Genomic DNA, 13,859 nt, shown 5'->3' with positions numbered 1-13,859 from the left:
ACCTTGCATATTTTAAGCTTAGATATCTTTAACAGCTCATGCCAATTTAAACAAGATAAGCTTGTTTAACTTTGATTAATCCCACTAAAGATGTTTGATAAAATAATATATATTGTTGCAAATAGCCTATAATAGGCTAACGAAATACAACAATTAATACATTAATTAACTAATGTTTTATGCATAAAGGAATGCCTATTATAGGCAGGAGACGCCAATAGCCTAACCTTATAATGACAATGGACTTTTTGACAATTATTTTCTGGGGTTTCAAAGATGTTTTGGCTGTTTAAGAGTGGGCGTTTTCGTGACAAGCTGCAATTCCGTAGTCATAACACTGCAATCACCGATAGAACAATGAGCCAGATGTTTCACCGGATGTATAAATCTGAAGCATCCGATTGGCGTTTCCACTCACGACCAAATATGGTGATGAAGAGGACGCCCAGTGGCCGGCAGTGAGAGAAGATGACGTTCTCAAAACTAGAATTTGTTACGAATAGAGTGGACGACGTTTCGGAGACTTTACCCTTTGCCAAAGTTTCGAAGTAGGCGTTTCCTATTAGAAAATGCAAATATATCCATAAAATGCGCCAATAGTATCTTGCTAGCTCGTGCTTGGCTCTGCCCAACCCCAAGCTTGTCCCGCCCACTATGATTCATGTGCTGCGATTGGAAACGACATTGTGTGGTCTATCTTGGTTTGTTTATAAAAAATATTTGCTGCAATGGCTTCCGCGGAGCCACAACCACGGTTTGGTCAATCTGTCAAAGGATTATTGTCCGATAAAGTGGGCTCCTGCAGCGGGGATGTGATCGCCCTGACTCGCCAGGTGCTAAAGGGATCACGGAGTCAAGAGGTAAAGCTGGAAATCGGTTTGCACCTTATTGTGAGACCTTGCTAGCTAGTTGCCCAACGACGACAGCTAACGCTAACTAGCTAGCAAGAAAAGCCATTCAATCGCTGACCAACTGACGTTCGCTAGCTAAGGTTCTTTTGTTAGCAAGATTAAGATTGTTACATCTGTTTGAAGTTGCAAATGGCGTATCAAATGACAATTGTCTGGTTGTCAGTTTTTAATGAAGCGTTACTTAGTAAATTAGGCTGGACAAAGCTAGCGAGCTCATTTCCATAGCAGCTACATCACATGATGGGTGCATCTCAATATGCCCGACCCACTATCTAAATTCCTTATGTCATTTTCTTAAATATTTCACTTGCCTCTCATTTATGTCTGGAACTATGGCTACCATTCTCACTGGTCCAGTTTCTTACTATATCTTTATGAAGTTGGAGACTTTTATTTCCCTCACCAACTTTAAACATCAGCTACCTGAGCTGCTAACCGATCGCTGCAGCTGTACATAGTCCATCTGTAAATTGCCCACCCAATCTACCTACCTCATCCCCATACTGTTTTTATTTTATTTACTTTTCTGCTCTTTTGTACACCAGTATCTCTACATGCACATCATCATCATGCTCATTTATCACTCCAGTGTTAATCTGCTAAATTGTAATTATTCGCTCCTATGGCCTACCTCCTCATGCCTTTTGCACACACTGTATATATACTTTCTTTTTTTTTCCTACTGTGTCATTGACTTGTTTATTGTTTATTCCATGTGTAACTCTGTGTTGTTGTCTGTGTCACACTGCTTTGCTTTATCTTGGCCAGGTCGCAGTTGTAAATGAGAACTTGTTCTCAACTAGCCTACCTGGTTAAATAAAGGTGAAATAACATTTTAAAAATGAAGGGAGGTGAGGAAAGGAAGCCACTTTAAACTATTTACTCAATGTCTCTTTCAGCTCCTGGGACAGGCTGCCAGAAACATGGTCATTCAGGAGGATGCCATTCTGCACTCAGAGGATGTAAGTAGTGCTGGGATCCAGGTCCACACTACAGTCGCTCAACTAACAGAAACTAACCGTGTTCACCCTGATCTAGCACCGATATTGTCGAACTACAAAAACACAATTTGTTTGTTTTACAGAGTTTGAGAAAAATGTCCATCATCACCACCCATTTGCAATATCAGTAAGTTATCCCCAGTTTATTTTGGACAAGATAGACCAATGTGCTGCATCCAGTAAACATGATAGTTCAGAATTGATTCTCATGTGCCATTTGTGGGGATTGCTATGCTTGGATAATAAACATTGACTAGGGAGATGACAATATCATAATTTAAATGACTCTTTGTTTTATCTTCCAGACAAGAGGCCATCCAGAAGAAGTAAGTCAAAATATGAACTTTGTTTGTCGATCTGCATCACTGTCCAAATGCAAAGTCATAACACTACTTGATGACGCAATCGACCATATCTTCCCTTGCTTTCTCTACAGTGTGGAACACTCCAAAAACCTTCAGGATCAACTGAGGCATTTACTGAAGTGAAGTGTCTGCACTGAGACACTTAAATGAAAGACTATGAGCTGCTCCTGTCTGTTACCATGTTGCTTCTTGTGAGAAAATATGTGCAGAACCCCCCCCTGTTGCAATCTTGGGACAACATTTCCCGGGAAGCCCAATTCCTCATTGTAACTAGTGGAGAACCCCCCCCCCCCCTACAATGATCTCAAACAGTGTTTTTAATACACAATGAAATTAAACACTGACTACTCCTTGCTAATCAGAAAACTCTCAGGTATGTTGTGGTGGACTGTCATTACAATTGCTTCACAGGAACCAAACCAGCTGAGCTAACAAACAATGTAACAAATGTATAATTTTGTATAAAATACTCCAACAGGCTCCGCATTACAGGAATCACAGTACCTCCTGGTGCACTGTTAATTTATTTAGCCATTTTAAACAGTTTTTGAAGAAAAATCACGTTTTCCCACTGCTTTCATGTGTTTGAAACAAGAGCTTGAATGAGGTGTCCTACTCCACAGCAGTTGCTTTCCATTGGAGCACTGTGATTGGTTGGCCAAAACTCTGGGGCGGGACTTGGCAAAGGGTAAATTCTATCAGAATGTTCTCTGACTTTGCACCTTCCTGATGTAGCCCCTGGCCTTTTGGACTGGATGCTGCCTGGATGTCTCCCCAGGTACATGCTGTTCTTAAGAATATGCATACCAGCATATGGTGCTCTTATCCTGCATATTAGTGACTCTTATTTATTAAAGTCCTACTCCAGTCTCCATTTTAGCTCATTTATCACCTGATTTACTTAACAAAAGGCACATCTCAATTGGTGGCCTTTCCTCTTTTGGTCTTTATTCTTGCAAGCAAAGGGGGAGGTCAATGACATCAGAATGCAACATCAGACCAATGACCTACTCCATTGGAGATTCTTGTTTGGGCAAAATACCGTTCTCCCCTCTGTGACCTGGAAACCAATAAGTGGTTGAGGAGTGTGTCATTTCATTAGGCAAACAGAATAGTGTCCTCCCCCACCTACCTTTCATTGAGGATACTCGTGTATCCTACAACAGAAGAGTTTAGAATATCTGCCACACCTTTGAATCAGCTTTTCAGAGGAGAAAGAGGCACACCAAAAAAAAAAAATATATATATATATATATGCCACTCATTGTTTTATCTATAAAATGTCTTGCACAACTGAATTTGTTTTAATCACTTAACATACTTATTTTGGGATCAACCCCGTAAACATCATTGCCTAAGGATGCGCGAGGGGAGAAGGTTCGTCTCCCGAGTGGCGCAGCAGTCTAAAGCACTGAATCTCAGTGCAAGAGGCGACACTACAGTCCCTGGTTCGAATCAAGGCTGAATCACATCCGGCCGTGATTGGGAGTCCCATAGGGTGGCGCACAATTGGCCCAGCGTCGTCCAGGTTTGGCTGGGGTAGGCCGTCATTGTAAATAAGAATTTGTTCTTCACTGACTTGCCGAGTTAAATAAAATTTAAAGCAAGCGGTTTTCCATCCACATTCATTTTTCACGCCAACTCTCCTCGATTACCTTTGACCTTTTTCAAAAGGAGGTGAGAGGACGCAGGAGGCGAGGACATCTAATTGAGAAAAGGCCCATGGGGTTTGCACATGTCTAAAAAACAATTTTGCTCAAAACATTTTTTACCCTTGTGTGTGTACATTATATTTATATGTGGGATAATGTTTTTCAACGGGAAAAGTTCAAAAAGTGTATACATCAGAATATTTTCCTTCACAGTAGGGGTGTTTCGGAATAATGTAATTTCAACATGAATTGTTTTTTTTACACTGGATCTATAACATACTTAATATTGATTGATGTTAGCCTATTGTGAAAATATTAAAGTAGATATTTTGCCTATACATTTTGAAATCTGTATGTCCACATTGTAGCCATTTCATCGACACATGGCAGTAAAATGTGTCATCTGTCCAGTGTCTGCATTGTGACCAGATATCCTGGTCCCTCCTTGTATGCAAATTATTTCAAAATAATATTTATTTTAAGACACATAGAAGCCATAAATCAATGGCATCATCTGTTGATGACTTTAAAGAGCTGGATAATGATGATTTAAATGGTTTTACTGTTCAGACCTCTTCGATATCCAGACAATCTGGGTCGGACTACCTCTGGAGGTGATCAGGAGCTCCATCTCCTAATCTACACCTGTAAAAATGTTGGTACAATCACAATGTGGACAAGATCAGGACAAAGGATGCATGTTAGAACCAGGTATAAATAGGGCTTTAGAGAGCACACAGAGTAGTAGATAGAGTTTGGATAAGGGATGAGAAGTCATACAATTTCAATAAGGAAGCATTAGCCTGCTAATAGTGGTATTAGAGCTAGCAGTCAGGGTACATTAGGTGAAACGCTACATTGAAATGTGAGTGGTCTTTAAACTTCCTCAAACTTGGCATAAAAGAGGCTGCCATGGCGACAGTATCAGCAACCTTCGAAGGCTAAGCAGCTGGCTGTCCTAGACCGTGACCCTGAGCGTCGTCAAGGGGAGGTTTTCATCTCAATGAACTACTCTCACAAGGGCCAAGTAAAGTGTTGCAAGTCTCGTGTATTGTGCATGTGCTATATCATGCACACTAGGAAAGAAGTGGTGAGACTCGAGGGCTCTAGAGAGGTTTGCGTGTTGGGGACGAGCCCTCCATTTGAGCTCCATGCAACTACTCCAGCCAAGATCTGGAACCTTGAGAATGTTCTTGCTGAGGGAAGAACAATGCCACTTTATCAGCCCCAAGGCCTGTCAGGGCCTAACAGGCTGCAATGATTAATATGCACACCAACCTCCTGTCACCTACCTCTTATATAAAGGTTTGCTGAAGCAAATGTGCAGACACTATCTTTGATTAAACTAGACATGAGAAATTTCAAGTAAAGTACAAATAAATGTATAATGACCTGCTTATTTCTATGTCATATACCTCAATTGCAATCAATAACCCTAGAAATTGCTGTCACCTCAGCACCTGAATAGTCCACAGACTATCCCTGCTCTTTCTCAGATGTTTGTGTCCCCCTGTTGATACAATATTGTAAGCTACTCAATGGAGTAAAAGGTTTGACATAACACAGTAATTCCAATCTATTGCGACTGCACATTACATTTTATTTAACATCAAAATGGATATTCCCCCAAGTAACATTCTCAGAGACAAATTCCACACTTAAACAGCAACTGCAGAACATGCACAAAATGTTTTCAAGAAAATACATTTTCATAAATTGCTTTAAATCCATTGGCACGGTTTACTTTTGGAAGTAGTTTCACATTCCACAGTGAATTCAAAAAGCAGCTCCAAACTTGACAGATTCAGATCATGCACAAAAATGATACATCTTAAAAAGTAGGAAAACATATTTTTAAAAATAACAGCATGACATTCATTGGCAGTTAGCGTTGCTTTTATACAGTAGGTAAATCCGCCACAAGGTAAAGGGACTTCTGAATTTAAACATTTGAGTTAATGGTAGTTTTCAAACTTCCAGTAGACGGAGTCAGTCCAGTTCCATACAGTAGGACAAGACTGTACAGTAACAGTTATTAAAACAAACAAACAGCCAATCATATAAGCACATAGCTTATGGGCATAGTAAGACCTTTGACCCACATTAGGGGGGAGGGTTAGAAATAAACAATGTGAGGGCAACTTGGACCAGTTTATGGGTCCTGCTATGCACCATAATAAACCATAAACACTCATACATAACCGTACGCCCAGAGACACTCGGTTAGACTATACTATTGCAGAAATAAGAAAATGACGCTTGCAGTGCAGAATTTCACATCTTATAAAAAGATATTCATGCAGCTGAATACTTACAGTTGTTAAGCCTGTTTTCTGCGGAAGCGCAGATGCATTTCAATACCATGTTTTTCAGGCTTTCAACAAAATGCCTGCAATTTGATGAGTTTTAGGCATGATATTGTCTCTGGATATAGATACTCCGGGAGCATGCTGTGAACTGAGGCAATGTCATTGAACTACAGCCATTTGAAATGCGCATAGAAGAGGCCTACAACATCAAAGCCCTTCAGAACACTTTTACAGTAAATAACACAAGCAGCTTTTACCAAGACTGTCTTCCCTTTCCAACATTTTTCAAAAGACACACAAAAATATACTTATCTTGTATATACATTGTCTCACAAATCCAGAACAGACTAAGGCAATAACAGTTTCATAGGGCTGATATACACAGTATTTCATGATACAGAAATGGTCTGAATTAAAATGATAATACAGGGTATATTATTGCCATAATCTTTATAATGTGTAGGGCACTTAGTAGAGACAGGGACTCTGATTGGCTGAGCTATGGAATACAACTGAATTCTGGGAAATGTAGTCTATCATTCAGTGGGGGATGGTAAATGAGTAAGAGGAATCTGGTAACTAGAGCAGGTAACCAGATGCCGAAAGGAGAACTGTCACTTCTGCAGGCTGCTCTGGATCTGCAGTTGCTGTGTAACGTCACGTAACGTGACACTTTTATTTGTCACATTCCTCAGACAGATGTGTACTGTACCACAGCAAAGAACAGGAAGGCCCGCACACAGTTTATGCTCCCAATTCAGCGCTTTTTTGGGAGCGTAAACAGTGTGCAGGCCTTCCTGTTCTTCACAAGTATTCTTTATTAGCCCAGCACCTATGTTTTTTTAAGGATGTGCGTATGATCACAAAAACTTTTCTACTGTTCCACAGCAGCCATCACATGCAGCCATCACATGCTCTCCGTTTTCATAAAAATATGATTCTATAACAGTTTAGAGAAAAGCATTTCTATAACCAGAAAGTCTGGTGCAAATAGGACCCGATATAAATTATAATATTGTTCCTTAGGTGGTTCAAACATTAAAGCTGCAATATGTAATTTTTGGGAGACCTCAAACAAATTCACATAGAAATGTGAATTATAGATCTGTCATTCTCATCGAAAGCAAGCCTAAAAAGCGGTAGATCTGTTCTATGTGCCCTATTTCTATGCTTACCGTGCTGACATTTCGCTTGTGTCTTTTGTATACCAGCTTCAAAACAGCTGAATATACTATTCTTGGTTATGGAAAATATATTTCACTCCGGTTTACATGGTACAATGATTCTATACACTAAACTTGCTTGTTTCGTCACATATACTGACATTAGGCAAACTATTAGAATTTGAGCAACCAGGAAATGGCAGAGCGATTTCTGCATAGTGCATCTTTAACCAAGGGAACAGTTTCATTCAGTAAAACAAACTAAAAAGGCACACCACTCACAGCTAAGGGACAGTAGCAGGGCAGCGTATGTGCATTAGACTGGAAAATCCGACCCTAGGCTAGGGTCTGCTTTCAATTATGGACTCTTTTGGCATAGAGGAACTACATCATTGCCTACGTCACAACTTTATCAACTTGAATAAAATACAAAATAGTAGCTAGCAAGATGAAGATCATAGAGGTTCTTTTTAAATGAGTGAATTTCACGTGGCCCGTTTGCATCCTTAACTAAAAGCACTGCAAAGTTTTTACCTGCAAACCTTGGTTTTGAATCGTGACATTCTGGCATGTCTGCCGCGTGATTTGTTGGGAAAGCGGCAGATTTTTCCCTCCCTTATCGACATAGGCAGTGACGTAGCTCCTCTATGCCAGGGAATTGTCAATTGGCGGGCCGTTCCCTTTTGAAGGCCTTTGGATCAATTTACCTCCCCCCCTGCAAAATGTGTAGAATTGCAGCAAACTTGCTTTAAAACTGCAACATTTTCTCTACACCCCATGACAAAATGTGTAGAATTGCACAAAATTAACTCTTTGGTGTCAAGAGGGGGGCTACAAAAATGTTTTGCTCGCAATGTGGTGGGAAAAGGGCTATGCACATGTGGGTATGCAGACCTGTGAGCAACTGCGCCTCATGTGGCCCCCACACCGATCAAAGTGGCCCATACCTGCTCTATGCCAAAAGAGTCCACCATTGAAACCAGACCCTAGTCACTGTGTTGCCTAGGGTGGGGTTTTCAAGGCTATACGTGCACGGCTCATGTATGTGATACTGATTGCATAATGATGCCAGGTCAGTGCAGGCATGCTAGGGGGGCCAAGTCACCATCAGTCTCTTAGGTGTGGTCCGAAGAGCTCCATCTGGAAACTTCTCTGGAAACTTCACCAAGCAAAAAGAACAAAACAAACAACATTTACATAGCCTGTGCTGATAAATATATACAAACGGTACAACTAAAATCTGTGTAACCCTTACCCTAATCCTGACACTTACTGAGCCTCTCCAATCCCTTTGCTGGGGATATTCAGTTACCTAGCTGGCTACACAACACTATGCGATATACACCTGGAGTAGTAGGAATTTGCCACTAGACACTAAACTGATTCTAGATCTGTCCCTAAAGCAAAAGTCTACCCTTTGGCGAGCCTCCTCTCCCTGCTTACTCTTCCTCCTCTTCCTCTTCCTCGTCATCATCCTCGTCGTGGCAGTGGGTGATCTCTTGGGGGGTCTGTGGGAACAGGTTTGGGGGCTGGATCTCACTTATGGAGCGGGTCAGCTGGTGCCTCTTACAGTCTAACTCCAACAGGTCCACGGAGTGGCGGTTACGCGTTGCCAGGGGCGACTCGGTATCGTTGATGTCCACGTGGGCGTGCTCAACCGTCGACTCATGGGGCATCTGGGAGAGAAGGGCACGAGGGAGGAAGTGTTATACAGATCCACACAGAGAACAAAAAGCAACCCATAGTAGTGCTGCTCTCAATGTATTGTCTTCATACAGACAAACAACGTTCCTCCGTTTTGTCCTAACTTTTGTATCTAACGAGGGAATTTACATCCGGATGTCCTATGAGACAACATTAGCTGAACTCACCAGTACGTGTGCTGCTCTGAACAGGTAGCTGAATGGGTAGTAGAGGAGGTTGATGAAGGAGGCAGCGTACAGGTCAGCATAGCGCATCACCTGTGACGCAAACAGAGTCTGTCTGGAGCCACTGCGGAACAGACTGCCCATCATCCCATAGCACATGTCCATGTCATGGGTCACTTTCTGTGGAGGACAAGGGTAAGAGAAGAAAGAAAGTGAGAAGATTTAGAGGTTGTGTGGACTGTATGCTATGTGTACGTTTGGGTATGTGTTGTATGCATATGTGCGTGGTGCCAGCTTGTGTGTACCTTGATCCTGCGCTGGAGGGAACTGATATCAGGTCTCTCGTTGCTGCTGCTGTCAAGATTTCTGTGGACAGAGAGACAGTTCTATTGGATTGGGCTTTGGTGGAGTCAAGCTATATTCATTTGTACTTGTCTCACCATTCTATAGTAGAATAGGAATGGCGCCGGAATGTATAGCGGCTGATTTACGGGTTCCTGACCAATTCTTCTATTTTGTGTGTTTTGTTGCGATTCTTGTAACTTTTTTTGGACATAATGTTTCCGCCATTTTTCCAGTCATAGGAAACAAGCTTCTGGACGTCACTAACCTTGATTCACCTGCACAGGACATACTGCTCACCCCCTGACCAGGCCCAGACACCCGGGAAGAGAAAGAGACTGCAATATAGAGGCCGATGTGCGGGCACCCTGATGAAGCTACGGCGGCGAGTAAATAAAATCACTGGAGAAAAACCTGGATGAGCTCCGTTCAAAACTATCCTATCGGCCTCCCGAGTGGCGCAGTGGTCTAAGGCACTGCATCGCAGTTGCTAGCTGTGCCGCTAGAGATCCTGGTTTGAGTCCAGGCTCTGTTGCAGCCGGCCGCGACCGGGAGACCCATGGGGCGGCGCACAATTGTCCCAGCGTCGTCCGTGTAAGGAGAGGGTTTGGCCGGCAGTGATGTCCTTGTCCCATCGCACTCTAGCGACTCCTGTGGCGGGAGCACACTAACACGGTCGCCAGGTGTACGGTGTTTCCTCCGACATATTGGTGGGGCTGGCTTCCGAGTTAAGTGGGCATTGTGTCAAGAAGCAGTGTCAAGAAGCACTTTCTGTCACCTTTTAGTGACTGAAAGTGTTACATAGCCGGTTGCGGTGGATTGAGACGCATCCAATGCAAAAAAACAAACAAACAGAAATCTCTAGTTTAAACTGACATATTTTTATAGGGATTTTTGTATTATACTAAGTAGTTTTCCGCAGAGGCGCGCACATCGACCTTAGGGGTTAAACAGGTTAACATTCACAAGACCGCAGGGCCAGACGGATTACCAGGACGCGTACTCAGAGCATGCGCTGACCTCTCCCTGACGCAGTCTGTAATACCTACATGTTTCAAGCAGACCACCATAGCCTCTGTGCCCAAGAACGTCAAGGTAACCTGTCTAAATGACTATCGCCCCGTAGCACTCACATCTGTAGTCATGAAATGCTGGTCATGGCTCACATCAACACTATGACCGCCCCAATTGATACACAGATGACACAATCTCAATTGCACTCCACAATGCCCTTTCCAACTTGTACAAAAAGAACACCTACATGAGAATCCTGTTCATTAACTACAGCTCAGCGTTCAACACCATAGTGCCCTCCAAGCTCATCACTAAGCTAAGGATTCCTGGGACTGAACACCTCCCTCTGCAACTGGTTCCTGGACATCCTGATGGGCCGCCCCCCAAGTGGGGAGGGTAGACAACAACACATTAGCCACACTGACCCTCAACACATGGGCCCCTCAGGGGTGTGTTCTTAGTCCCCTCCTGTACTCCCTGTTCACCCACGACTGCGTGGCCGCGCACAACTCCAACACCATCATTAAGTTTGCAGATGACACAACAGTGGTAGGGCTGATCACCGACAACAATGAGACGGCCTATAGGGAGGAGGTCAGAGACCTGGCAGTGTGATGCTATGACAACCTCTCCCTCAACGTCAGCAAGACAAAAGGAGCTGAACGTGAACTACAGGAAAAGGAGAGCTGAGCACGCCCCCATTCAAATTGAGGGGGCTGTAGTGGAGTGTCTCAGTGTCTACATCCATAAGGATCTATCATGGTCCAAACACACCAACACAGTCGTGAAGATGGCACGACAACGCCTCTTCGCCCTCAGGAGGCTGAAAATATCCCTGCTGTCCAGGACCTCTATACCAGGCGGTGTCAGAGGAAGGCCCTAAAAATTATCTGACTCCAGCCACCCAAGTCATAGTACCAATGCACCAAGTCTGGAACCAACAGGACCCTGAACAGCTTATACCCATAAGCCAACCAAACAGCTACCCAGACTATCTGCAATCACCCTAATTGCACTAACTTTTTTGACTCATCTCATACGCGGCTGTTACTGTTTACTATCTGTCACTTTTATTTGTAGTTACATGTACATATCTACCTCAATTACCTCATACCACTCACTGCACATCGACTCGGGTAGCCCTTGTATATAGCCAAGTTACCGTTACTCATTGTGTATCTATTATTACGTGTTTTACTTTCCTTTATTTCTCTATTTTCTTTCTCTCTGCATTGTTGGGAAGGGCCTGTAATTAAGCATTTCACTGTTAGTCCACACCTGTTGTTTACAAAGCATGTGACAAATAAAATTTGATTTGATTTTGACATTTGGTCGATAAAACAATGCCTAATTTAGTGTGTCAACCTTGAGCCTACGTTTTGGCAGGATGTGGTTCAGTTTGCTGTGTAGACGAGGCAGAGACACTCACTTATAGAGCTCTGCCAGGAAGATGTCCAGAGACTGGAGCTCCTCAAACAGAGCTGGAACACAGAAACACACACAGTTGTAAGAGATGCACAACAGTGCACAAAGACGCACAAATATACCCAAATACTGTTGTCAAGCATCAGTAACTATGACATGGGTGTGTTAAGCTCACAGCTCTTGTCAGTCCACACGTGCAGCTCCTGAGCCAGTTCAGGGATCACCAAGAAGGTCCTCCATCCCTGGCGTTTTTTGGACTTGAGGATGTCCCCAAAGATGTGGTCCCCAATGTATACAATGTCCTTCCCTTTGGCCCCCAGCAGGTCACACACTATGTCAGAGGAACCTTTGAGGAGAGAGAAAACTGAAAACTAAGGCCTTGTTGGAATACTTTTGCATTGGACCGTTTCCTTCCTCTGAGTAATCACTAGAGGTTCAACTACCACCCGATAGTGATAGGTGAAAAGGGTTGGTCATGTCATATCAGTGATTAGAATGCATTTCCAAATGATTCGAACAGGGCTATTGATGTTTGGCTCCTTGTAAATTCCCCTGGCCCCTAAATGGAGTATCCTTACAGGCTACAAACAGACACGTACACTGTGGGAAATGAGACAGTATGGAAGCTCTACTTACATGTTTGTGTCAACAATAAATTCCTAATTTATGAACGATATTTGTATATACAGTGCATTCGGAAAGTATTCAGACCCCTTGACTTTTCCCACAATTTCAACCGTTACAGCCTTATTCTAAAATGGATTAAATAAATACAAATATCCTCATCAAACTACACACAATAACCCATAATGACAAAGTGAAAACAGGTTTTTAAAAAACATAAATATTTTATTTACATAAGTGTTCAGACCCTTTGCTATGAGACTCGAAATTGAGCTCATTTGCATCCTGTTTGCATTGATCATCCTTGAGATGTTTCTACAACTTCATTGGAGTCCACCTGTGGTAAATTCAATTGATTGGACATGATTTGGAAAGGAACACACCTGTCTATATAAGGTCCCACAGTTGACAGTGCATGTCAGAGCAAAAACCAAGCCATGAGGTCGAAGGAAATGTCCTAGAGCTCCAAGACAGGATTGTGTCGAGAAACAGATCTGGGGAAGAATACCAAAAAATGTCTGCAGCATTGGATGTTCCCAAGAACGCAGTGGCCTCCATCATTCTTAAATGGAAGAAGTTTGGAACCACCAAGACTCTTCCTAGAGCTGCCTGCCCGGCCAAACTGAGCAATCTGGGAAGAAGGGCCTTGGTCAGGGAGGTGACCAAGAACTCAATGGTCACTGACAGAACTCCGGAGTGCCTCTGTGGAGATGGGAGAACCTTCCAGAAGGACAGCCATCTCTGCAGCACTTCACCAAAAGGGCCTTTATGGTAGAGTGGCCAGACGGAAGCTACTCCTCAGTAAAAGGTAGATGCAGCCGGCTTGGAGTTTACCCAAAAGGCACCGAAAGAACTCAGACAATTAGAAACAAGATTCTCTGGTCTGATGAAACCAAGATTGAACTCTTTGTCCTGAATGCCAAGCGTCACGTCTGGAGAAAACCTGGCACCATCCTTACGGTGAAGCACGGTGGTGGAAGCATCATGCTGTGGTGATGTTTTTCAGCGGCAGGGACTGGGAGACTAGTCAGGATCGAGGGAAAGATTAACGGAGCAAAGTACAGAGAGATCCTTGATGAAAACCTTCTCCAGAGTGCTCAGGACCCGGGGAGACGGTTCACCTTCCTACTGGACAACAACCCTAAGCACACAGCCAAGACAACGCAGGAGTGGCTTCGGGACTTC

General features: G+C 43.2%; 2 protein-coding genes across 6 annotated transcripts in view; one reads left to right on the top strand and one right to left on the bottom strand.

Annotated features, from left to right (window-relative positions):
• Positions 1-687: 687 nt before the first annotated feature.
• Positions 688-3,151, top strand: borcs7 (BLOC-1 related complex subunit 7). Its single transcript, XM_029752947.1, has 5 exons — positions 688-860; positions 1,811-1,873; positions 1,996-2,039; positions 2,218-2,238; positions 2,349-3,151. Exons 1-5 carry the CDS (start codon positions 729-731, stop codon positions 2,398-2,400), a joined length of 312 nt encoding a protein of 103 aa, XP_029608807.1. The 5' UTR covers positions 688-728; the 3' UTR covers positions 2,401-3,151.
• Positions 3,152-5,506: 2,355 nt separating this feature from the next.
• The window catches only part of nt5c2a (5'-nucleotidase, cytosolic IIa), a 26,848-nt gene continuing 18,495 nt past the window's right edge, over positions 5,507-13,859 (bottom strand). For all 5 annotated transcript variants that reach the window (XM_029752942.1, XM_029752943.1, XM_029752941.1 and 2 more), the window contains 6 exons: positions 12,226-12,396; positions 12,055-12,106; positions 9,575-9,635; positions 9,273-9,449; positions 8,845-9,077; positions 5,507-8,560 (listed from right to left, as the gene is read on the bottom strand). In XM_029752942.1, the coding sequence (XP_029608802.1) occupies positions 8,509-8,560; positions 8,845-9,077; positions 9,273-9,449; positions 9,575-9,635; positions 12,055-12,106; positions 12,226-12,396 (746 nt within the window). In that variant the 3' untranslated portion in view covers positions 5,507-8,508. The remainder of the gene's footprint in view (positions 8,561-8,844; positions 9,078-9,272; positions 9,450-9,574; positions 9,636-12,054; positions 12,107-12,225; positions 12,397-13,859) is intronic.

The sequence above is a fragment of the Salmo trutta genome, chromosome 5, assembly GCF_901001165.1.
Source record: "Salmo trutta chromosome 5, fSalTru1.1, whole genome shotgun sequence".
Classification (NCBI taxonomy): domain Eukaryota; kingdom Metazoa; phylum Chordata; class Actinopteri; order Salmoniformes; family Salmonidae; genus Salmo; species Salmo trutta.
This window is presented reverse-complemented; position numbering and strand designations above follow the sequence as displayed.

Excerpts from the sequence above, each read along its gene's own strand:
- borcs7 (XM_029752947.1), top strand. The coding sequence starts at position 729 with ATGGCTTCCGCGGAGCCACAACCACGGTTTGGTCAATCTGTCAAAGGA. Across the intron at positions 861-1,810 it reads AGGGATCACGGAGTCAAGAG|CTCCTGGGACAGGCTGCCAG; the intron begins GTAAAGCTGGAA and ends TGTCTCTTTCAG. Across the intron at positions 2,239-2,348 it reads CAAGAGGCCATCCAGAAGAA|TGTGGAACACTCCAAAAACC; the intron begins GTAAGTCAAAAT and ends CTTTCTCTACAG.